The sequence below is a fragment of the Xyrauchen texanus genome, chromosome 12 (assembly GCF_025860055.1).
Source record: "Xyrauchen texanus isolate HMW12.3.18 chromosome 12, RBS_HiC_50CHRs, whole genome shotgun sequence".
NCBI lineage: Eukaryota > Metazoa > Chordata > Actinopteri > Cypriniformes > Catostomidae > Xyrauchen > Xyrauchen texanus.
In genome coordinates this window covers 31,318,070-31,344,694 of record NC_068287.1, presented here as the reverse complement: position 1 = coordinate 31,344,694, position 26,625 = coordinate 31,318,070, and the positions used below count along the sequence as shown (strand labels likewise).

The 26,625-nt window shown below is 39.1% G+C and overlaps 1 protein-coding gene across 1 annotated transcript; it reads right to left on the bottom strand.

Moving 5' to 3' along the window:
* Window positions 1–149: 149 nt before the first annotated feature.
* mettl22 (methyltransferase 22, Kin17 lysine) lies at window positions 150–25,611 on the bottom strand. Its single transcript, XM_052140129.1, has 11 exons — window positions 25,593–25,611; window positions 23,910–24,052; window positions 18,711–18,983; window positions 17,528–17,568; window positions 15,643–15,787; window positions 9,081–9,158; window positions 5,843–5,896; window positions 5,454–5,534; window positions 5,168–5,270; window positions 1,295–1,463; window positions 150–1,077 (listed from the first exon to the last, which is right to left on the bottom strand). The coding sequence occupies exons 2-11, from the start codon at window positions 24,019–24,021 to the stop codon at window positions 1,045–1,047; spliced, it is 1,089 nt and encodes a 362-aa protein (XP_051996089.1). The 5' UTR covers window positions 24,022–24,052; window positions 25,593–25,611; the 3' UTR covers window positions 150–1,044.
* Window positions 25,612–26,625: the final 1,014 nt, after the last annotated feature.

Below are 26,625 nucleotides of genomic sequence, written 5' to 3'. Positions count from 1 at the left end.
AATTCATATTTCCCTGTAAGCAATGCTCCAGTCAGAGTGGAGAAAACAACATTACTACGGCCGTTGCTTGTACTTAAAATAAAAAAAAACAATATTTTGTTTGTTTTTAATTTATTTATTTTAATTTATTAAGTGTTGTGATCTACAAAGACAAACAGTTTAATTAAATATGTGTCTATCTGTACATCTAATTTACACTTTACTAGTGATACGTTTAATTCCATCTTAAGGGATTTTATTCACACTCCCTACCTTTCAAATGTGTTTCAAAACCACACAAACAAACAACAAATGCCACAATGATTTATAATTTAAATTAGTGCATAAATAAATACTCAAATACTTGTCAGAGCTGATTCACATCATGAAAACATTAATGTGTAGTAATCTGCACAATGAGTGGACCATGGCATGCCTGCTTCCCAATTGCTTCTAGTGTTCAGAGAGAAAAACAACAAAACCTCAGCTCAGCATCTCCACTCATTTAGCACCTTGCCTCTGTGTGGCTGCATATTACAGAAATTCTAAGCTTTATAAAAGATAGATTTACCATGATATGCACAATTTATTCAATCTATCATATGCAAATGACTAAATAAATAAAAAATATGACATTTTAGGTCATACAAATGCTATATTAATTTGCACAGGAGCTTCTCAACTATACAGGCCATATAATTTTTATTTGTTGAAACTCAAAACTGTATTACCTCAATGACAATAAATTTAGTCTCTTTACATAATAAAATATGTCATCATAAAATAGAACACTATTCACCCAATAATGCACTGAAAAACCTGCCACAAACTAATATCAAAGAATCAAAGCTTATTATTACTAAAAAGTTCAAGTTTGTGACAGTAAAACCTTGGCTTTCCTTCTCTTTTATAGCTTTTAATAAATTATTTTAAGAATCAAAAGTATATTACTGTATCAAATAAGGACCTTCAGTTTTACATTGTGTAAAATACAACAACAAAAGATCCATTCTGCCAACATTTTAAATCAGTGTCTTGGTGTTGAAAATTTTAGGGTGTTATATATTAAGGTCTTTCAGCAGTCACTTTCCAAAGTTCCTGCAAAGAAGATCAGAGGGGAGAATATGTGATAAAATAACCTTTTATCACTGTTAATAAAGGTTTGGGAGACTAAGAACACACAAAATGTATAACAAACACGAACAGCTCCCTCTAAAGGCAGAAACGGGGCTTGTTTCATATACATGTTCATATACAGTATACAAGTAAATGTAAATATTATTTGAGTAAATAAATATAGACAAGTGCTCCTTACCAGCTGTTCTACTCTTTCGTACTGAAAGAACTGGGGAAAAGATCTCTTTACTGGCTCAATAGTGAAATTCGTCTTTCCATCCGTCATCTGTTGTAACTCATTTAGACAGTGGCGAAAGTGATCATAAGCTTCACAAGACACATCCATGTGTCGCAGTGTGAAGTTCAATCTATAGAAACACACAAACCATCATGCTGGGATGCAATATTCTCAAAACCTATAATGCAGACCCTTTAGCCACCTGAGTATTAACTTGTAATTCCATTATTAAATTTATGTAATCTAAATCAAAGATTGTAAATTTTTTATGTAAATAAAATATGTATGATTAAATTATATTAATTGCAAATAATAAAATATCATTAATAAATGTTAGAGGCCATACATTTTCATTTTTCTTTCTTGCTTTTATTTTTTGTTTGTTTAAAAAAATAAAATAAAAATTCTATAAATAAAATTAAAAAAATTATAGAAATAATATAATGATTTATTTCTGTGGGCTTCTATAGGGTACAATGGGATTAAAAGCACACCTTAAGTAAAATGTGCTTTTTTTTGGTCACAATGTGCATCAAGATAGAAAAAAAATATTTCTTTTGATTATGTACTGATGGAACAATATAATTTGTGTGAAAAGAAACAATAACGGATGGTTGTTTTTATAAAAATTCTATTTTATAATGGTGGCATAGGAGACTTTTGCCCCACACTTGTGATTTGATCAGTCAATGTGAGCCTACTTGAAACATTTTTGAGCTCCAGTTGAAATGCTTCACATTAATTTTTCTCTGATTCACCTCTCCGGGAACCAGCACCTTATCGTGGTGGAGAGGTTTGTGTGCCCTTATGATCCTGAGGGCTGTGTTGTCTGGAGCCAGGTGCTCCTGGTAGGGTCTCCCAAGGCAAAGTGGTCTCAGGTGAGGGGCCATACTAAGAATGGTTCACAAAGACTCCATGAAAAAAAAACGGCAAGAGGAGGAGTTACCCTGCCCGGAGGAAGCCCGGGGCCCCATCTGGAGCCAGGCCCAGATGGAGGGCTCATCGGCGAACGCCTGGTGGCCGGGCTTGTCACGGAGCCCGGCCGGGCACAGCCCGAAGAAGTGACGTGACACCCCCCTCTACACCACCCATTGGAGAAACCGCAGGAGTCGGGTGTGCTGCCATATGGGTGGCAGTGAAGGCTGTGGGCCTCGATGGACCAGACCCGGGCAGCAAAGGCTAGCGACTAGGGTGTGAGGCGACGGGTGGGTGTGGGGATACTGACGAGTCCCCGGCTGAGCGCCGCTATGTTGGAGTTTACCCCGGTGGATGAGAGGGTCGCCTCCCTACACCTATGGGTTGTGGGGACTCCATAGTGATGCTGGGTGACTTCAACGCGCACATGGGAAATAAAAGGGACACCTGGAAAGGTGTGATTGGGGGGAACAGCCTCCCCGATATGAACCCGAGTGGATGTTTGTTATTAGACTTCTGTGCTAGTCATGGATTATCTATAACAAACACCATGTTTGAACATAAGGATGCTCATAAGTGCATGGCACTTGGCCGAAGGTCGATGATCGATTTTGTAATCATGTCATCGGATCTGAGGCCATATGTTTTGGACACTCTGGTGAAGAGAGGGGCAGAGCTGTTAACCGATCACCATCTGGTCGTGAGTTGGGTCAGGGGGTGAGGAAAGACTCTGGACAGACCTGGGAAGCACAAGCGAGTAGTGCGGGTGAACTGGGAACGTTTGGAGGAGGTCCCTGTCCGCAAGATCTTCAACTCACACCTCCGGAGGAGCTTTTCAGGCATCCCTGCGGAGGTTGGGGACATTAAACCGGAGTGGGCAATGTTCAAAGCTTCCATTGCCAAAGCCGCGGTGGAGAGCTGCGGCCTCAAGGTTTGGTCAGGGAAGCCGTCTGACTGAAGAAAGAGGTCTCCTGGATTTGTTGTCCCGGAGGTCTCCGGAGGCAGTTGCAAGGTACCGACAGGCCCAAAGGACTGCGGCCTCGGCCGTGAGGAGGCAAAGCAGTGGGTGTGGGAAAACTTCGGAGAAGCCATGGAGAAGGACTTTCGGTCTGCACCAAAGTGCTTCTGGAAAACCGTCCACCACCTTAGCAGGGGGAAACAGGGAACCATCCAAGCTGTATACAGCAAAGATGGGATGCTGTTGACCTCAACTGAGGAGGTTATTGGGCGGTGGAAGGAACACTTTGAAGAACTCCTAAATTCCAACACTATGCTAGAGGCAGAGACGGAGGCTGATATGGGATCAGATTCTATTTCCCTGGGGGAGGTCACTGAGGTAGTCAAACAGTGGCAAAGCCCAGGGATTGATGAGATCAGACCAGAAATGGACATGGATGACACGCTTCAACATTGCGGGGAAGTCTGGGACAGTGCCTAAGGAGAGGCAGAATGGGGTGGTGGTTCCCCTCTTCAAAAAGGGGGATCAGAGAGTATGTGCCAACTACAGGGGGTATCATACTTCTCAGCCTCCCTGGTGAAGTTTACTCCAAGGTGTTGGAGAGGGGGGTTTGGCCGATTGTCGAACCTCGGATTGAAGAGGAACAATGCGGGTTCCGTCCTGGCCGTGGAACGACGAACCAGATCTTTACTCTTGCAAGGATCCTGGAGGGAGCCTGGGAGTATGCCCAATCGGTCTACATGTGTTTTGTGGATCTGGAGAAGGCGTATGACCGGGTCCCCCGGGAGAGAATGTGGGAGGTGCTGCGGGAGTACAGGGTGGGGGGTCCCCACTTAAGGCAATCCAATCCTTGTACATCCAAAGCGAGAGCCGTGTCCGGGTCCTCGGCACAAAGTCGAGTTCGTTCCATGTGGGGGTTGGTCTCCGCCAAGGCTGCGCTTTGTCACCAATCCTGTTTGTGATATTCATGGACAGGATATCAAGGCATAGTCGGGGTGGGGAAGGTGTGCGATTCGGTGGGCTGGGGATCTCATCGCTGCTTTTTGCAGATGATGTAGTCTTCATGTCATCATCGGTCTGTGACCTTCAGCTCTCACTGGATCGCTTAGCAGTTGAGTGTGAAGCGGCTGGGATGGGGATTAGAACCTCTAAATCTGAGGCCATGGTTCTCAGCAGGAAACCGATGGAGTGCATACTCCGGGTAGTGAAGGAGGTATTGCCCCAAGTGAAGGAGTTCAAGTACCTCGGGGTATTGTTCACGAGTGAGGGGACAATGGAGCGGGAGGTTGGCCGGAGAATCGGGGCAGATATTGCACTCGCTCTATCGCACCGTTGTCACGAAAAGAGAGCTGAGCCGGACGGCAAAGCTCTCGATATACCGGTCAATTTTTGTTCCTACCCTCACCTATCGTCATGAAGGCTGGATCATGACCGAAAGAACTAGGTCGTGAGTACAAGCAGCTGAAATGGGCTTCCTCAGAAGGGTGGCGGGCTTCTTCCTTAGAGATAGGGTGAGGAGCTCAGTCATCCGTGAGGAGATCGGAGTAGAGCTGCTGCTCCTTTGCGTCGAAAGGAGTCAGTTGAGGTGGTTTGGGCATCTGGTAAGGATGCCACCTGCCCACCTCCCTAAGGAGGTGTTTCAAGCAAGTCCAGCTAGGAGGAGGCCTCGGGGAAGACCCAGGACTAGGTGGAGAGATTAAATCTAACCAGCCAAAGCTGGTTAATGTGGCTCAGAATAGGGAAGTTTGGGGCCCCCTGCTGGAGCTGCTGCCCCCGCGACTTCAGATAAGCGGTTGAAGATGGATGGATGATTCAATTACTCAAAAATATTTTCAAGCACATTTTTGGTCTGCTTTCTGCACAGATGTTTTCCATATCTTTCCTATTCCAAAAATAAGCCACATGAAAACATGACTGCTACTATTCAAATGTCTTTGTTACGCTGGTAATGTAGACCTTACCTCTTTTCTATGGAGATGTAGGTTGTGCTAGGATGGCGCAAGTTGCCAATAATTCTGTATAGTGTTCTGAACAGGGCGTCTGTAAGATCATCATCATAACACACTGAATGGGGAATAAAAAAAAAATCCTTAACAATAACAAATTAAAATCATTAACTTTCATCATGAACACTTAAGTGTACCTTCACATATTAATACATTATGTAAATTCTCTCCCCAGCCGGCAGCAGTTTTTAGGGCAATGTACTAAAAGCATAATTATGGGAAGCACTCTTCACAAATTTACCATCTGCCGCAATCAGAAAAGTGGTATTATCATGCAGGTCTTCCACTTCTGCTTCAGTCCAGCAGAACTCCAAATCAGTATCTGGGGAGATTTGAAATATGAGGAGAAATTAGATGACAACCACAGGTTGATTTTCATAGGTCCTATTTCACAGCTCAGAGCAACAGACTTTCCCAGCATGAACTGCAGTATGAGTGTGAGGTACATTTATGTCATATCCTGCACAAACTGCTTTTAGATGGACTCTCCTTGACACTTACAAATGGATTGTGCTTGAGGTGACGGGACTGTTCAGCTCTAAAAGATATAACTGGCAGTTTAATGACCTCAGCCCTGGCTCTTATCCACACCAATTAGCATCACACACCTGATCCTCCTTGTACTCCTACCTGTGCAGATATCACCCGCCATCCAGTCTAGTTGCCTCACCCTTATTTCACTCTCTGTTGGAAATATAAAAGGGTATTCAAGATGAAAGAGACAAAATATAATGTGCTAGATTAGTGCTTGTGTTAGACCAGTGCTTGCACATGTAAAACTCTGTGCTATAATGGTGCATGGTTGCTAAGGTATTCGGAGTGGTTTTTAGTGCCTTGTTATGCAGTTGCTAGGGTGTTATGGGTGGGTGCTTAAGAGCCTTAGTCAAATGAGTCGGCATGATATTTTAGTCTTTAGATATAGCTCAGAACCCTAATTTAATGCATGTCTATGGGGTGTTTTTCACCTGTTTTACCATTCGCCAGGTGAAAATAAAAAATCTGATTGCTTGAAAAAGTAAATGGCACAACTCTCATCAACAAGTTGCACAATTTGAGTTATTAGTTGTGTCTGTACCACTAATTGTGCAGGCTAGGGATTTGTTCAAATTCATTACTGGATCTTACTGGAAAATCAATTTGATTCAGACCGATTAGCTGTTTTGACAAATTCATTGAGCAGAGCAATTTGCTCACAAACTGGACATCACTATGGTTTGTGAGCAAGCTAAACTATTCAAGAGCAATGTCTAGCCAATTAAATATGTCAGAGCTGAATAATAGTAGAAAAACGTATACTATAGAATGTTTACTGTCGAAATTTCCGTGACTTAATATTTTATTAATTTACATGACTTTCCAGGCCTGGAAAACATAATCAAAAAATTCCCTGATATTTTCATGTTTTCGTTGACTGTGGGAAACCTGAATTATAATGGAAGTTCTTGCCTGAGCAAGCACCACTACTTGTACGTTAAATATAACAGTTTTTGTTTTTCCGCTCAACTCATCAAAAATAATGTATATATTCCCTCATTGTTCATTGTGGAGGTCATGTAATACACTCTGCACACATATCTCCCTAACAATAACTCTGACATAAATAATATTATTTAGATACACTACCAGTCAAAAGTTGAAACATGACTGAAATGTTTCTCATGATCTTAAAAATCTTTTAATCTGAAGGCGTATGCTTAAATATTTGAAATTAGTTTTGTTGACAAATACAATTGTGCCACCATATTCATTTATTTCATTATAAAACTAAAATGTAATAATAAAAAAAAGGTTTTTGAAATGGGAGGACTAAATAATAAAGAAAAGCAGTCAATAAGTGTCCAACATAGATGGAAACTCCTTCAATACTGTTTAAAAAGCATCCCAGGATGATACCTCAAGAAGATGGTTGAGAAAATGTCAAGAGTACATGTCTGCAAATTCATGGCAAAGGGTGACTATTCTGAAGATGCTAAAATATATAAAAGTTGTCTAGTCACAACATAATTCCCATAGTTCCATTTATGTTATTCCATAGTTTTGATGACTTTACTATTATTATAAAATGTGAAAAATAATATATAAAAATGATAATATATAAAATATATATTATATTTTAAAATTATATTATATCACATTATAAAGAATAAGTGTTTCAAAACTTTTGACCAGTACTGTATATGTGTAACCCAAGTAATATACTTACCGTAATTTCCGGACTATTGAGCGCACCTGAATATAAGCCGCACCCACTGATTTTTAAATAAAATATTATTTTGAACATAAATAAGCCGCACCTGTCTATAAGCCGCAGGTGCCTACCGGTACATTGAAACAAATGAACTTTACTCAGGCTTTAACGAAACACGGTGTGGCAGCGGGGGCGTGGTTAAGCGCCCGTCCGGGAGAGAAAAGCGATAAGGGCGCTTACACCTGAGCTAAATTATGTCTAACACCGGTGTCTAATTTCAGTAAGCATGGGGAGAGCGGCATAAAAAGGCAGCAGCCACAGAGCTGAGAGAGTGACACACGTCAGTCTAGTGTTGGCACATAGAAGAATTGAGAAACTTTATAAAAATTGATTGTAAACATTGCTGTGGCCATTAAAAGCCTTACCTGGAACGTCAAGTGCCCTGCTGAAAACTGTCACACTGGTGCCCGTGTGACAGTTTTCCCAAGAAGGACACGTGAAGCAGGGCACTTGAAATTAGACACCGGTGTTAGACATAATTTAGCGCAGGTGTAAGCGCCCTTACAGCTTTTCTCTCCCGGACGGGCGCTTGACCACGCCCCCGCTGCCACACACGGCTTGTAATAAAACATTTGCAGTAAACAGTAGCCTACCAATAAAGTCATTGGTCACTATCTTCCTCCTCTTGTGCACATGACACCACTGAAGTCATCTCCTTCGGTGTCGGAGTTGAATAGCCTCAGATTTTGTCTTTTTGCACTGAGTCAATTCCTCACGCTGCTGTTTCCAACGTCTTATCATCGACTCATTAAGACCAAGCTCCCGTGCAGCAGCTCTATTTACTTTTTCAACAGCCAGATCAATCGCCTTCAACTTGAAAGCAGCATCATATGCGTTTCTCCATGTCTTTGCCATGGTGAGGGTGACAAAATTACTACCGTAATCAGAATGATGGGAAGTTTGAGCGCGCTTGATTTATTCTAAACATTAAACAAAAAAAGTTGTTTTGACCTTAACCCGTTCGGCAATTTCATTGGTCTAATGAAAGCTTCACGCCGCCAAAAAAACTGAGCACGTCACAGAATGTTTTTTATATATATATATATATATATATATAAAATTTGAAAGTGGGAAAAATCCATACATTAGCCGCGTCATTGTATAAGCCGCGAGGTTCAAAGCGTGGGAAAAAAGTTGCTTATAGTCTGGAAATTACGGTAAGTAATAATTAACTTCATTGAAAGCTAGTAACTGTAATCTGATTACAAGAATTTAAAATGCACTAAAATAGCACTACTTTTTTTTTTTAACTAAAAACACTACTTTTTTGACTTTGTAAGCAGATTACGTCCAACACTGCTTATTAAAGCACATTACTGCATTACACCTAATAAGTGAACACCCAGACACACATTTTTTAACCAATTCTGAGCAAATACTCATAAATCAGTTATTTGTATGGCAGCTTGAAACTAAATTAACTGAAAGTGGTAAATTTAAACTGTAATTTTACTGAGGTACTGGCTTGATTATACTATTACAGAGACACAAAAAACTGAGGAGCACTTATCACAGGTGCTCTGCCAAAGGTTATGCCCATTATGACACACATTATTGACACAAAAAGGCCTAAAAGCAGTCATTGTTAATGAGAGAACGCAGCTGGAAATTCCAATATACCTTTATCACCTTGAGATTCAAAGTGCTTGTTTAAAGACACATTTCTCTGACACATGCTTAGAAGGTCTTCACCAACATCTGCAAAACACAAAAAGGTTTTAATTTAGTCAGGGGGAAAAAAACGTCATACATCCAATCAAGCCCTTTATCTTTGGAAGCTAAACACAAAGCTGAAATGTTTTGGAATGTACTGCGGATACTGTAATCCATAAATTAATGCTGTTTAAAAGACTACTAAAAATAAAGAGATGGCCCTATTATACAAAATGAGACAAAGCCTAATGAAAAAGGGGCAAACAAATTAGCATCTTATTATATAAATGAGCTTATGTAACAATCACTTTAAATGTGTTAAAGTAGGAGCAAAATCAAAGAGAAACAATGTAAAGTCATAAAATTTGATAAGACCCCTGTTTACATGCTCTTAATAGACTTTGAATTGGCTTTTTCAAGAGTGAATTAACTCATGTTCTGTGCAGGCCTTGAGGACTGAATTTATGAAGAAATTAATGAATTAGACATAATTTATATATTTAGTGCACAATGTGTTTGTGGACTAAAATTTAGGCTCCTGCAATTTTTCACCAATGAATAACCAGGACTTTTCCAGTCAATTTTTAAAATAATTTTCTAGAAACTGCACTCATAAAGAGCAATTTCTAGCCAGTAAAACGCTGTAGAGCTTAGCAAAACCAGAGAAATTGACTGTATATTCATTATAAAAATGTCAGATAACACTTTATAGTAAGGTTGAACATGTTAGTTTACATGAACATACAATGAACAATACCCTATAAAAGCAGTTTCATTCTGCATGGAGAGGGTCCCCTAATGGTGGCTGCCATGTTAGCCATACGGGTATAAAAGGAGCTGCCTTGAAACAACTCATTCAGAGTGTTTTGTGCAGAGAAGCAGAGACAAGGACCCGGCCATTTCAGCGGGTAGCGGGCCATTTCGACAGTGTTGTGGCGTGCTGAGTCTAGGGATACCGAAGCACTTACCTGGCTCTGTATAGCCACTATAGGAGCGGTCTATAGGACGGGGAAGGAGGGAAATCGTCCTCGCAGCCTGTCGCATCTGTTCTGACATGCACGCAATTGTGCCACAGCTGGGCGCCCGGGGGGCCTGCCTACGGCCATAAAGGAACGGTGCCCAGCAATAATGATAACGATGGCCGTGACACCGGATGTATGATCCAGGGCTTGAGCAAACCGCTCTTTTCTTTAGAACGCATCTCCATGGGTTGCCCATCTCATGGGCGCTTCGAAGCTTTCCTCGTGTTCTTGGCAGCAGGCCATGAGACAGGGGCCGTCTGCTTCCTTCGGGGGGAGGGGGCTATATGGCAGAGCCGGTGTCGTTGCCACAGGGGTGGATGTGCTGAATAGCCTCCGTCTGCTTCTTAACTGCCGAGAACTGCTGGGCAAAGTCCTCAACGGTGTCACAGAATAGGCCAGCCTGGGAGATGGGGACATCAAGGAACCATGCCTCGTCAGCCTCCCTCATCTTGACCAAGTTTAGCCAAAGGTGGTGCTCTTGGACCATCAAGGTGGAAATTGCCTGCCCAAGAGTCCACGCTGTGAGGGCGAGACCGGTCGCAGAGAGTGGCTCCTGCATCAATCTCGGGTCAGAACTACCCTTGAGCAGTTCTCAGTGCCTTGGCTTGATGCACTTGCAGGAGAGCAATGACATTCAGGGAGGAAGTGGCCTTTCCAGCAGCACTGTAGGCCAGTGACGACGTCGGACGGTTCTGCCAGGTGGTGGCACCTTGCCGGCACAAGTGCACCTGGGAAATCGCAGAGTACCCCCTGGCAGCCCCACCATCGAGGGATTTGAGAGCAGAGGAGCTCAGAGATTGGGTCCGGGCAGAAAAAGATGCCCGCCATGACTTTGTGAGCTTCTCATGCACCTATGGGAACGTGATCAGCGCTCCGGGCCCAGGAACCAATCATCAAGCCGTGAGGGTTCAGGGCGGGCAAGCATGGCCGTCATCTCAGTGTTTGCCCGCAACGGGGCAACCGCACACAAAGGTGGGAGCCCCATCGAGTCCTCGGCGTTAGACTGAACCAGCCTGCTATCCAATGCTGCAAGAGCTCATCCGCTTCACAAGCCCCGAATGAGATCCCGAACACAACCGACGAGCCGGCAGTCCCAAGGCAGAACTTGACCAGGACAAACGAGTGTGCTGGGGAATGGGAGGTCAATGGGGAGCTCCCATTGAAATCCCTGAATCACCCCCAGTGCTAACCAATATGCCTTAAACCAGTAGGTAGATGGACCATGGCGGGGAGCCGCTGGGGTGGCTTTCCCTCTGAAGAAGGGATAGTCATAGCCTATCATTGCCATAGTCATGCTCTTGCAGTGCCCAGGGGCGTTCTCTGCACTACACCGGTGCAAGAGGGGGAGAGGCCGCTGTAATGTGCCGTAATCCAAAAGCTTTGCAGAGGTGAATGAATCGATGGAGGAATTCAGCTTGCTGAAACACAACAGCTCAGCTCTCAAGAAAAAATCTGAATGAGTGGTTGCAAGACAGCTCCTTTTATACCCGTATGTCCGGGGGAGTGGCATGCAAATTCCACTCGCCAATTCCCATTGGCCTTTCAAAGATCAGAGGTATTTTGGGGCTCCCAAGGGCGACCCCTAGTGTCCCTACATCGACACAACGTTGAGTGAGTGACAGATAGGGAACCACAATTTTAAATTTCCCTGATATTTCCAGGGTTTCCATGACATAGGGAACTTGACAATTTCACGTAAAAAAAAAAATTCTGAAACGTATAAATATGTAAACAGATTGCTGCAAGTTATTAAATGGGACAGCACAATTCTCACTTGACAGAGTGTGTTAATGAAAACTGTGACACCATCCACACAAAGTAATCAAACCACTGGTCTCTCCACTCGAGCCCTAATATCAATGATCTCTCAAACACTCCAGAAAGCATAAAATCTACGGCCATCTTTTATTCTAAGGGATTATTCTTTATTCTAACAAAAATGTTAATTCTGTCAATTACTCACTCATCTTGTTCCAAAACATATGACTTTATTTCTACCGTGGAACACAGGGGTTAGAAAGAATGACAGCTTCAGTCACCATTCACAGCATCTTTTTTTAATACAATGAAAGAGAATGGTGACTGAGGGTAGTTCTGCCCATCATAGGCATTGCTACACAATTTGGAAGGCCTACATTTGATCTCAGCTCCCCTAAATATCTGTGACTTTGCAATGAGCATGCAAATCTGAATGTAATTGAAACTTATAATTATTTTTAAGCTAATATTGTTGTCTTTTTTGTATAGCTTGATAGTCATGCATTTCACAAAATGATAGCTATGCTGTGTTGTCATTTGTAGAGAAATGCTTATGACGCTTAAACTCTTTGCTTAATTCTCTTAAGACTTCTCTAGATTTGTAGACACGCAAATTTTTATAAAGTGTAATTAGACTTGTTTCGGTCGTAAACAACTCTGTGCTTTATAAATTGTTTAATGACTTGCTAAAAACACATAAATATGTTCATTTGTTTGCCACCTACTGCCGTAAAAGTGTGATTTATGTGAATTATGCAAAAATGAACAAATCTGAACAAATCTTTTGAATGAATTTAAAAGACTTGTGTCACAGGCTAATAACAGATATATCATCTGGGGTTAATTCACTCCACTAAAAAACGACCAAGCTAAATGAGACATGCATTGCAGTAATAGGTTTTTGAGGTATTAATCTATAGAAGTTTAAACATTATTGATTCATGTTCTATTTTGTTGATAAATGGAGAACTAAAAGTAATGATTATGACAGATTAAATGTGTTGCCAATAAACAGACAGTTATGACAGATTAAACATGTTGCCAATAAACAGACAGTTACAATAAAATATATGGTTTGTTTATGGTTCTTCAAGCAGTTTCGGTTATTTTTATAACAGATGTATTAATTATAGAAAATGACAATATTCTGAAGGAATATTCGCTGGCTAGCTTAAATGATGTAAAAACATAATTTAAAAAGCAAAAACGTATCTATGCAACAGTCTGGAATTCATCAAATGTGCATATATTATAGAGTCATTGCGGGCTGAGGCCCCCTAAGATTTAAATCCTAGAATCGCCCCTGCTGACAGGGGCTAACAGACAAACTCCTTTTGTGTTCTACGAAAGAAAGTCATACAGGTTTGGAACAACATGATGATGATGACAGAATTTTAATTTATGGTGATCATCCATTTAAGTAGTAGTAGTAGTATGTTTTGTTTAATGCCATGTCAGCAATCAAAGCTATTTTCATGGCAAGAATTCAATTACAAAAATACAGATATCATATAAATACAATAAAAACAAAACAAATATAGATAGCAAGTCATATTATACAATTTTTTTTTAAGATTAGCATATGACAAGAAATCCAAAACCTTTTCAGGCACAATCTCATTAAATAAGTCTTTTAACGAGGTAACTTCATAAAAGAGCATTCTACTTGCGTTAAGACCAGGACAATCTAGTAAAATATGTTTGACAGATAAGGGAATATTACAGAACACACATAGGGTTGGGTCTTCACCTTTAAGCAAAAAGGCATGGGTCAGATTTGTGTGACCTATACTGCATCTGGTGTAGACCACTTGATCAAATCTAGTTTTAAAATTGATAAAAAGTCTATTTGAAATTTCCGGATGAATTACAACTTATTGTTCTTGCACAAATTCCACTCTTCTTGCCACTTAATTAAAATGTATCGGTTAATAATCGGTCTGATATCTGAGGGAGGGATTTGACATTCGTTAACTTCCTGATTAAGAGCTTCCTTAGCAGCTGCGTCAGCTTGTTCATTTCCTGAAAGACCAACATGTCCCGGAACCCAGCAAAAAATAATGCTGAAGAACTGATTTAGTAGATAATCCACTTTGGTTAAGATGCAGTCCACTAGAGGATGATCAATTTTTAAAAAGTGTCCATTGCTTGAAGGCAGGATTTAGAGTCAGTGAAAATTACAGAAAATTTTTGCAGAGAATTTTCAATGTGCTCCAGAGCTAAAAGTAAAGCACGTGCCTCAGCAGAGAATATTGAGCCCTGTTTTGGAATACGAATTCCATAGCGTTGATTTCCAGTCACCATTGCTCATCCATTTAAGTATATTCTCTGATAATATATAATACAGTATTACAAAACCGTGTTGAAAATAACACATGGGTCTAATATGTATGCTGGAGATCATTGTCCATTACTGATGGAGAACATCAATCGAACTATAAAAAGGCAGATAGGGCTCTAATAAGTAAATGCCTTTACAAAGAAGCCAGGATATTATGTCACGTGTACAGAAAAAAATCTAAAAGATGAATTGTCAGTAATCTTCAACAAAACAAAACAACAACATAGAAAATTAGGACTTACAGACACAACCAAAAGGTTCTTGGAGGCTTTTCTTGATTCTGAATTCAGTTCTTGGAATTCAAGTTGTACTTTCTAAGAACGCTATTGAAAAGCATTTAAAATGCATAGACGTGCCAGCATAAATTAAATAAACAAACATCTGTTGCTAAAGTTGGAAGTTTTAGATGTGTTTCCCAACCTTTTGGTCTTATTTATCCCACAGCCCCATCAGTAAGCTTCAGTACCCCTTCATCGACACCAAACCAGAAATGAGATCATTTTAACTCATATTATATTGTTCTGCATATAATTAAATTTTATCATGAATAATATTTAAATAGACATTAAAACAATTTACTTTTAAAAGTAAAAACAATCAATATTGTGGTTGAAAAAGGGACTGAACAAGTAGCTTCCTCTTAAACTGAGGCAGATATTGGTTTGACTAAGATATTTGATGGGATGTAAATAAAAAATAAAAGAATACTGTATTGAAGACGACAAAAGAGACAAGTGAAGAGCTGTTGCAGAAATCTGTGTCTGTCTAGTCTCTTTATATACAATACATATATACAGTATGTTTATATGATCATTTATGCTGTTAACCCATTAATGACTAGAGAAAAGTTTATTTTAAACTTTAAAAAAAGCGATAATTATTTTATTATATTCAAAGTCCAAATTTCTGTATTATACATTTAATAAATAAATAAACAGATCTTTATACGGGCCTTTGTTTAAACATAAACCCACCAGGAGCGGTTTTCACTTTCAATATTTGTTTTGAATGTCATTGTTCATCCCATTTTGTTATTGGCCACATCATTGTCAATAGCTTCTTTGATTGGCCATGACGCATTTCATAATTGTTGGCAATGCAATTTGTGTTTATAAATGCCTGATGAAGGTCTTGAGGCTGAAACATTGCAATAAATATTGTTTTTGTAAACTATAGTAGTGTGCAGGATTTTTTCATTTTATTTTCTTTATAATGTCTTATAACGTTTATCAAAGCAAATTTGAAATCTTTCAAAGTACGCCCTAGGCATCTGCTTAAGTACCCCTTGTTTGGAATAACTGATGTATATAATCCCATATATACTACTTTCTACTTGTGCCTGTTTTAAAATGATTCAAAAGGCACCTTTTAACTATAAATTACTTAATTATGCCAATTATATCACCACCTGTGCAGTAGACCATTTTGGCCACCATTGCCATGACAATGCTGGTCAGTCCAGTTCCTGCTCCAAGGTCAAGGACAGTGGCTCCTTTGAACATGCTCGAATGTGCCAGGATAAAATCGGCCATCAGGAAAGCACCACGCCAGATCTGCAATGAAAAATAATAACTTCTTATAGTGCAGTAGAGTGGACTAGTGCTAGAAAAGTTCATTTAATAGCGTAGTTTGTCAATCTAAAAGCTACTCATAATAAAACAAAATCTGCAGACTTTTGTCGCATATTCCGCACTGATTTTGTTAGAAAATCTGAAGAATTCTGCAGAAGGGATTCAAACAGAGTAAAACATGTTAAATAAGGCTGCCGAATATATATATATATATAAAAAAAAAAGAGTACTATACTCCAATCCATAAACAAAAGCATCACCAAATTAGCCAAAATATTTAACAAACAAACATGTAAGGGGTGAAATCTGTCGAGCTTTCTGTGGAGTTCTGCTCGCACAGACACTTTATGGACCTACTCTTTTCTCCCCTCTTATTTTAAGTAATTCAACTACATTCAAGCTACCCAAAAAGTAGCAAACTACACTACAAGCTACTACCAAAAATTTAAGCTATTAAAGGGTGGCAATACCTTTTATATATTTATAAGACTTTTTTAGGCACTAAAACAATGAGGATGTCAATATTATTGACAGCATGAATATGAACACAAAGATAAAAAAAAACACTGAATCAAACAATAATAAAAAGCAATATTTAACTAAATGTTTATTTAGCAAAAAAAACAACAACTAGTAAAATGACAGAGGGGGTGGACTTCTGTGAACTGAGTGATGACTGCAATACGAATTGTAGAACATATTTTTGAACCATTCGTCTAAAAAAAAAAAAATCAATCTGCTAAAACAAACCATCAGAACTAACTGATTCCCCGAAATGAATCAGTCTCATCAGACATTCCAGGACATTCTAAAAAAAAAAAGATAAGCGCCTTTGTTCGCTCAGTTATATAGCTGTGAATACGTGACATAAAAAGCAACGTTTTTTTAAATCAATTTATTGCCTTAACAATAAACAAATGTGCATACTCTAATATTTTGTTGGACTGCCTTTAGCTGTGATTACAGTGCACATTCATTGTGGCAATGTTTCGACAACCTTATGCAACGTCACAACAATTTCCATCCAGAGTTGCATTCATTTTTGCCCAAGATCTTGAATTGACGACTTGAGTCTAACCACTCCGTAAAGTCTTCTCCAGCACATTCCAAATACTTTCAATTGGGTTAAGGTCAAGACTTTGAGGTGGCCAATTCATGTGTGAAAAGAGTTCCTCATGCTCCCTGAACCACTCTTTCACAATTTGAGCCCAATGAATCTGGGCATTGTCGTCTTGGAATATGCCTGTTTTTTCAGATTAGCCTCACTAACAAGTGGCTTTCTTGTGGCCACACAGCTGTTTAGTACAAATCCTGTAATTTCTCGTCGCATTGTGCATGGAAATGCTCTAACCTTCACTGTTAAACATAGCCTTGAGTTCTACTGTCGATTCTTTACAATGTGACTTCAAGCGTTTTAGTGATCTCCGTTCACGATCATTCAAAATTTGATTTTTACACGACCACAGGATACGTCTTCTGAAATGGTTGTTTAAGAAATGAGAGGGTATACACTGCATCAGTTAGGATTAAAAGAACTGTTGCCAGCTGAAACATATTAATCACTGCAATAATGATCCAATCATAGGCTCTTAAGTATCTGCTTATTTAAATCCTAACAGCTTTGTTTTGGCCAGGCAATGTACATTGTTACAGGAAAAGTTACAGTATTTTCACGCCACTGAAAATGGTAGTGTGCAATTACCCCACCACCACTCTCCTCACCTGTTTCCCAACATCTTCCAGAGGCGTCGCCATAGTATGCTCTGTTTAAAACACATTAAAGAGATTTGTCAAACACACCACAGAACACATCCAAGTAGGGCTGGGATAAACTATTATTTTTTAAACGATTAATCTAGCGATTTATTTTTTCGATGCATCGATTAATCTAACGATTCATTTTTTCAGTCCGATTCAATTTCGATTCGATTAATCGACTTGTGACAACACCGGTAATACCGGTTTCATCCGGGGTGGGGGTGTATAAAATGTAAAAAAAAAAAATTGCCGTGAGTTTGATTGACTGGCGATCTAATCAATCAATCATAATACGTCATTTTTGTCCGACAAAGTAGTCAGGAGAGAGAAGATTAACGTCGGTGGATTTGAATTTGAATAATGGATTGTAGGCTACTGTACTGACGTCTTTCCGTGATTAAAACAACAGTCCTTCTGATGTAGGCTACATTCATGTTTAGCCTATTTGATGCTAAATTAACCAAGGAAAAGATGATCGGTTCACGAGCAGCTTTAACTGAGGCAATCTGTCACGACACATTAAAGAGCCACAAAATAGTAGGCCTATTTATGGTTTAATTTTCTTTGAATGACCAAATTTGAAAGTTGAGACTTTATTAAATGTTACCTGCTTGGTCCTGTCTGTCAGCGTGCTGTCAGTGTCCTCTTATGTATTTTTCACGACATTCATAGCTATACGCGCATTATTAATAGCTATAAGCGAAAACTTTACGCGTCGACAACGTATTATAGCCTACTCCAACATCGAGTGCAAAGTGGGGAGTTGGTGCATTGCCGTGGTGCTAGAATGGAAGGCCATCTCCATTTTGCAAAGACGACATATCAAGGAATTGTTTCCTTTTAAATTAAAGAATTCCCATACTTTAGAGGAACGAGTGCATGCCGCCTTGCACTTCTGATAGTCTGAGGAGCCACTCGTTTTTCTAATACTCGCTGGCGCCGCCATCTTTGTTTTGGGTCCGACGAATCGACGCGCATATTTTGCGTCAACGTATTTTTTGCGTCGACGTCATCGTTGTCCCAGCCCTACATCCAAGAAATCACATACAGCTGTATGCTGAATTCTGTCATTTGAATTATTTGTCAATAAAAAAAAAGAAAAAAAAAAAAAAAGAAAATCACATACAGCTCAAAGAAAAAAACTGACCAATCTTAATAATGTCACGGGCACCATCCTCCTCAGAATCTTCATCCTGGTCAGTCAGTGCTGCTACCGATTGGCTGAGGATAATGGGATACACTGCGTCTCTATTGCTGGTGGCATTTCTGGGTCTTCTCACCACATCCAGATCCCCATCTTCATCCCGAGGAACATTCAAGGCATCAGAGCTCTCAGCTGTCTCACACTCACGGACAGGTGAACCACCACTTGGCTCCTTCTCATCACAGTCTCGCAAAATCCTGAACTTTGAAATGAAGACTGGACATACCCATGCAAATACATTTTTAGATAGTCATGCAAAGTTGTAAAGTCATTGATATATTTTATGATTTTTATATTTATTATTCATTAAATAGAGATTGCTGGGTAGATTTCCATTGGTATGCCAGGTTCCAATCTTTTGAAATAGATTATTAGCAGTGTGCAAATATACTTACAGTATATTCAATTAGACGTTACAAAGACAGACAGATGTTAACACAATAGCTTACAGGCAAACATACATTCAGCATTAAACAAACATTCACAAAAAGAAATATCTAGTGGATGAAATCATTTAGAGCACAAAAAACAAGAAATAAATATATTTACTATAGACATTTTTATGATTTCTCCATGACTTTAAGATTTTAGTAATTTCCATAAATTTTCCAGGCCTGGATATCCCAATTTAAAAATTCCATGATATTTCCATGACTGTGGGAACCCTGGGTTTCAAACTGTCACATCAGCTTCTGCAGCATTCACACTGCACAAAGAAGCACGAGTTAGCTACGATGACGTAATGACAGACATTTGTAGCCCTAGAGATATGGGATTCTGGTAATGACCAAACAGTCTGTCTGGTGCCATTTTGACTCAATTTCAAAGAGAGTCTCTAATTAATTTTTGTTAGGACCTTTTCTTGTGGCGACATCAAAGACAAAGGTTATCGATTAAATTGGGTAGTCTAGTCTGTATGCTTTAAGAGGCTACTTTTAACCCTTTCAAAGCAAAAATTTAAAAAGGGTACTACCATACTTTATAATTTCATTTCCCCTGAGATTCACTCATCGTGCATAATTTACGTAACTTGTATTTAACAAGACCATTTTCCACCATCAATTTGTATTCTGAAACAGGGTATTTTTTTTCTATTGCACCTTCTCTATGTAAATTACCTCTGTTAATTATGATTGGCTTACAACCTTGCAAGTAAAATGGGTAAAAATGCTTTCTAACAGGTTGCAGTTGGGTTCAATGTAGTTTGTACTGCCCCATACTTCAAACTTGTCTGGTCGTCTAAAGCGCTGTGTATGCTTCAGGCGCAAGGAAGTATAATCGAGATTCTCACATAAACTTGCCATAGAAACAGATGTAATTTAATATTTAGTGAATAAGAAGTAAAATTTTGGTCTGTTTCTCACTTAAAACCGATGATATCTCTTTAGAAGATATGGATTAAACCACTTAAATCATATGGATTATCCTTGAAAATATCTTTGTTTGTTTTCCACAGAAGAAAGAAAGTCCTACAAGTTTAAGTCGGCATAAGGGTGAGTAAATGAAGAGAGAATTATAATTTTAATATAATTATAACTATTCCATTAATGTGAGACGAGTTGATTGGTTTCTTTACCGCATCCTTGCTATGTATGATTATAACTTTTCAGTTTCTTTTAACTTTTTGATCAGCAACTAACTGTAATGAACAGAATGGATATTAAATGAGACATTATTTAACCCTTTAAGCTTGGACTGGCTGGCAGGCGTGCCGAGAAATAAATAATTATCAAAATATTAAACAGTGAACTGACAACATAAATAATTAATGATATAAATGAACTTAAAACAACATAAAAAATAAGGACACATATGCAGCATGGCCGCGTGCATCTCTCTCTCCCTCCTGAACTGGCCGTGCACCCTCATAGCCCAGCCATGCCCTCCTCCTAGTCACATTCCTGCCACAACTGATTCAGGCTGGGGCACAACTGGACTGACCTACTACCCCCCAAACTCTGGAGGGGAGACAATGCCCTTCTGGCCGTTCTGTCAGCGTGGTCCACCCTGCCTCCTGGGAAACTGGGTGAGAGACGAGGGGAAGCGAGGGGAAAGGACGAGCAAGAGACACAAGTCACCCAGTCCTCAACTGCTCCTCCCCTCTGGTGGACAACAGCTCATTCCTCCCCAGGTGGATGGCAGGGGTTCCTCCTGGTATCGGTGGCTAGTAGTGGTGGCTAGCTAGTGGCTAGTGGGAGGACAGCAGCAACGAGAACTCCATGACAGCGCATCCCTCCTCCCTCCCGGGTTTCAGCACCAAAGTAACAGTTAACGTTTGGGCAAGGAGGAGGCAGGAACCGGCTGACAGTCAACATAAACTTTAATGAAATAAATGAACTTAAAACAACAAAACTTAAGGACACACAACAGCGCGACCATGTGAATCTCTCGCTCTCTCTCCCGAACTGGTGTCTCTGGCTCCCCTTTATCTAACTCTCCCACCGTGCACCCTCACGGCCCAGCCATGTCCTCCTCCTCGTCACAATGAACAAGTGCTTTGACATTTGCAGACAAATCAGAAGTGTTCCATTTTGATAATTTATTTATTTTATACACTTCTCCCAATTTGGAATGCCAAATTCCCACTACTTAGTAGGTCCTTGCGGTTACTCACCCCGATCTGTGTGGTGGAGGACAAGTCTCAGTTGCCTCCGCTTCCGAGACGCCAATCCATGCATTTTATCATGTGGCTCATTGTGCATGACAACGCAGAGACTCACAGCATGTGGAGTCTCATGCTACTCTCCGCGATCCACAAACAACTTACCACATACCCAATTGAGCTCGAGAATCACTAATTGTGACCACAAGGACGTTACACCATGTGACTCTACCCTCACTAGAAACCAACTTCCCCAGCTAATTTGGTTGCTTAGGAGACCTGGCTGGAATCACTCAGCACACCCTGGATTCGTACCCGCGTAATTGACTCTTGGCATATATTTAATGTTTTTGCTAATAAAAGCCTTTCAAACTTATGCAATGCTTATCATTGTTTTCCAGTATGCCATAGAAACATGTTAAAAAATTATCTACAAATACTGAAGCAGCAAACTTTGCAAAGCACAAATTTATGTCACTGCCAATACTTATAGGCCACGGCTGTAGAATGTTTGAAAACAATCTGAAAACTGTAATTTTTGCAATTCCATTTGGTGTGGCTAATGGTACAAAAAAATACACATTTCTTGTTTAAAAATCTTGATAAATTGTAATAAATAATGTTGCATAATGTTTTAAAAGTAGATGGCTAGAAAGAATATATGAACATGACATTGCAACAAAAGTAAAAAAAATAAATAAAACTATTTCAGGCTGATAGATGCATGATGGGAAGAATCTAATTATTCAAGATCAAGTGAATCTTCACTCCAGTCTACCGTTATAAAGGTCACTACAGCTACAGGGTTCAAATCTGGCTCCTTTTGTTTTTCTTAGAATAGAGATAGGTTGTGTGTGGCATAATTTCAGCTCCATTTGAGCCTTGCTGCTCTGATGAGAATAATGATTCACAATATATGCAACTCCATTCATGGTCACATCGGGGGTTTAAAGACAAAAATGGGACACCCGGTATTGCTTAACATGTAATCAGACGTTAATAAAAACAGAACCTTGTGGTGATAAATGCCATAAGCCAGGGCATTATCAACCCAAAAGACAGTTGAAAAAAAAAAAAAAAAAATACCTTCCCATAATATCGGTACAAATTGCTAGTGTTTATTGATCAATTTGCCAAATATGATTAAAGGAGTTTTTATTTTTTTAATAGCATTTTAAGGAAAAGGCTTGACCACAGTATATACTTTTCCATTAATCAATCAAGATTATTTATAATAGTAATAATTATTACCAAAATACTTAAAATCAACAACTTAAAATAAATAGTTTTATATTATACCATTGTTCTACATGGGATTGTAGTGCATGCCCTCTTGAATGACAGTAAGTAGACAGCCTTGTACCTTTGTCTATTTGTCAGATTTTCATATATATATGAAAATACATATATATATATTTTTTTATTATTATTATTTATTTTGTGTTTGCTTCAAATCAAAGTTTGCAATGGTGTGATTCACCTCAGAGCTGGTTTGTTCGATTCATGGCTTAGAGCTCTTAAGTACAATGTGATTTTAAGATAAGTCCATAGAAAGAATGAATAGGAAAAATACTTCTGGAAAACAGGTGGCTGAAAAGGTAGGCTGGCAATGATGCGCTCTGTAGTAGTAAGTGTGAAGTGAAGAAAAAGCAAGAAAGAAAACAGAAAATGTGCATCAGACTTAAACATACTACTCCTATTATTTATGCAGTGTATATATTATGTATACTGTACATATTATGCAAATAATCTTTATTATACTCAGATGACCTAAGTGCAATTTCCAAAATGTGTTGTATATAACAACACTTTTGACATCTCAGCTTTGACTCACCTGATTAATTGTTTACAGAAAATTTCATAAAAGCAATAGTTTACCCAAAAATTTAAATTCTTCCATCGTTTACTCACCCTCATGCCATCAAAGAATTTCTTTCTTCTGCTGAGCACAAACAAAGATTTTTAGAAGAATATCTCAGCTCTGTTGGTCCTTATAATGAAAGTGAATGGTGGCCAGAACACTGAAACTCCAAAAATCATGTTAAAGATCACATAAAAGTAATCCATAAGGAATTCAATATCGATCTGTTTCTCACCCACACTTATCATGTTGCTTCTAAAGACATTGATTTAACCACTGGAGTCTTATGGATTACTTCTATGCTTCTTTCATGTGCTTTTTGGAACTTCAAAGTCCTGGTCACCATTCGCTTGCATTGTATGGACCTACAGAGCTGAGATTTTCTTCTAAAAATCTTAATTTGTGGTCTGCAGAAGAAAGAAAGTCATGCACATCTAGGATGGCTTGAGGGTGAGTAAATGAGAGAATTTTCATTTGTGTGTGAACTATCCCTTTTAAAATGCAAAGTAACCCTATTTACTTCCAAGATGATAACTGAATGCCACTTACATGCAAAAGATAGTTATTTTTAGCATGTTAAAAAAAAAAAAAAAAAAAGAGTAGGCAATATACAGTGTATACTGTGCAGTATTCAGTGAACCGTAAGTTAGTGTTACTTTCTTAACATAGCCCTCCTTACCTGGTTGCCCTACACCGTTGAGTCTTTTCATGAGATGGCAAGCATTTGGTAGCAGCAGGTGCACATCAGACAGCACAGTGTCACTTCTAAAGGTGACCTGGTCCATGACCATCCCTGCGTGGCACTTTATCAATGATGTAGCTCTAGGAAACAGAGTAGTTTCACTTCACCTCACCATATTTTCCACATGATGAAATGTTTACATGCACTTAGGAGAGTTTAGCATACAGTAAATCTGCCATTCCACACTGGCAAACTGATTTTAAAGATGCACTCAGTAACCTGGAGTGTGAAAAAGGTCTATTGTGTGCTTGTCTAAGGAGAAACAACAAATTGGGCGTGACTACATTGTCAGACTCTCTCTGTAGTATTGCACTCAAAACAACATTAGCTTTCTGATCATTTTTCACAAGCTTTCCTTGTTGACAGAGAGCATATTTAATTTGATGCAAGTACATAATAGATTTCGTAACACAAACATTCAGATAAAGGAAGCGTTGAGATTCACAGATTACCTGAAGGTCATCGTTCATATGTACGCCTCTCAAAACCTAACCTAGTGAGCCTTACAACTAGACAGCATCTAAATGGCATTTAGGCACGTTCCATCCTGTCTAGTTAGGCAGCTCACTAGTGTTCAGAGACTTTTAGCAAAAGTCTATCTTCAATGAAGATTCTTCATACCTTGTAGTCTTTTATACTACAGGGCTGTTGAATGCTTGATTCTGATTGGTTGAGAACGTTCTAAGGCGTGCAATTATTTTCAGGGAAACGCACGGCTAAAGTAGTTCCAGGCATGTCTTGACCGCATTACAGTTCCATATCACTTCGCGTAGTCAACCGTAATAACGGAAAATAGGATACAATTCATAACAAGAAGTGACAGCGACAAATCCACTTCAACTTCAAGAGGATTTGTCACCAGACACAGCAGCCCAATACGTCGTTGGATGATTTGAATTCTGTCAGCCCAATGCGCTTGATCTGCCATTTTCGATGTCTGACTTCACCATCAATGGAAACGTGCAGTTTAATTTTAATAAATAAATTCGTTCGAATTAACGAATGAATTCTAACGTATGAATTAATAAATAAATTAAATATGACCCACATGATTTTCTGTCTCATTATTGCAACCTCTGTCTCTCTAATAACTACACTAATAACTGCATTAGTCTGCTGTCAGTGGCTCAAACCTCCGTTACTAACTCTAAAATGACGTTTTGGAATTAGCAACGGAGGCATGGGATTAGATGCGTAAGAAATTAGTCCTACATACAAGAGCGTTTTAATGACAAAAACTTGACAAACGTCTAGAGTCACATCATCTGAACAATGTTTCGAGGTGTGGTAACTGTAGTATAAGCGGAATAATTGACTCCGGGCCGTTGAATTATTAGAAAAATAATGCACACCCGAGGTGTAACGGCCACTCCGCTTCGCGTCGTGACCGCATTACCACCCCGGGTGTGCATTATTTTTCTAATAATTCAACGGCCCGTCGTCAATTATTCCTTACCTAATCAGCTCGGGGACAAAGAGCTGTCGATATTTATCGACTAGTTAACTAATATATATGTGAGCTTTGCAGTGCAGTCCAGTTACTGAGTCATTCTACACATATGAGCAAAACGACATGCTGAGGTTCTTTAGATAAAGGTTTTTACTGAAGCTCAAGCTTACCAGACATGATGCATGAGTGTAACATTATAATACGACCGTGTGTCAAAGCGCTTTGTTAACAGTTCCGCAACTGTGCGCGCAGTTTTTGTGGTGGTATGAACAATACAGAGTCACTATGTATGTTTTACTATGTAGTTTTTGGTTTTATTAGTAGTAGTTTAGTTAGTATGCGCTATAATTTGTAAACAAATACATTTCTTTATTATTATTATTGCCAATACTATTTATTGATTAATGCAAACGTAATTGCTTATCCTGGTCAAAAAATCATATAAGAATGCGGTTGATGGCACAAATGTAATAAATGCCCTAAAGTTATCAGTTTGGTTCTAAACTTAATAAGCCCTAAATGTATTAACCTTTGGTCAGCAATGTATATACAAATGCGCCAGAAGGGTATCTTTAAGGTAGCTTGAAAGTTCGTGTTTGCAAATGCATATATTAGCACAGTAGCCTATATATGTAGACATACTGTTTAAATAATGTATGTAGATATATAGCCTACGTAGATAGGCTTACTTGAAAGTTCAAAGTAGTCACCCTTTGCCTAGAATTTGTAGACATACTCTTGACATTTTCTCAACCAACTGCTTGAGGTATCAACCTGGGATCCTTTTTTAACAGTATTGAAGGATTTAATTTTTTTCAGAAGACAACATTTTAATTCTAACCACACTTTTCAATTACCCGGTTTACTGATATTTGTATTGAGAAGTAAACTCAAACATACAAAAACAGAAAACTGACTGGAGGGGTGAGCTAAGATGAAGGCTGTTCACCTATCAAATTAATTCAGACATCCCTCTGGTAATCATTTAATAAAAACAACCAATGGTTTGCATACTAATGAAGGTGGGGAAATTATAGCATCTGTAGCAATTATGACTATATCTAATCATGTGGTCAGGTTTTTTTAATCACCAGTGTTATCTGTGCCGCAGTTCAATGATACCACAGTAAGAGAGCATCTGAAAGTGGATCGTACTGCCCTCTTTTGGTAACAACACCTTGTTCTAGCTGATAATAGATAAAT

What these genes read in the sequence shown, in the direction of transcription:
- mettl22 (XM_052140129.1), bottom strand. Translation starts at nt 24,021, where the DNA reads ATGGTCATGGACCAGGTCACCTTTAGAAGTGACACTGTGCTGTCTGAT. An exon ending in CCGTGACATTATTAAGATTG is followed by an intron (nt 17,569 to 18,710) that starts GTCAGTTTTTTT and finishes TGTTTTAAACAG; the next exon opens with AGCATACTATGGCGACGCCT. An exon ending in TGGAAGATGTTGGGAAACAG is followed by an intron (nt 15,788 to 17,527) that starts GTGAGGAGAGTG and finishes TTTTCATTGCAG; the next exon opens with ATCTGGCGTGGTGCTTTCCT.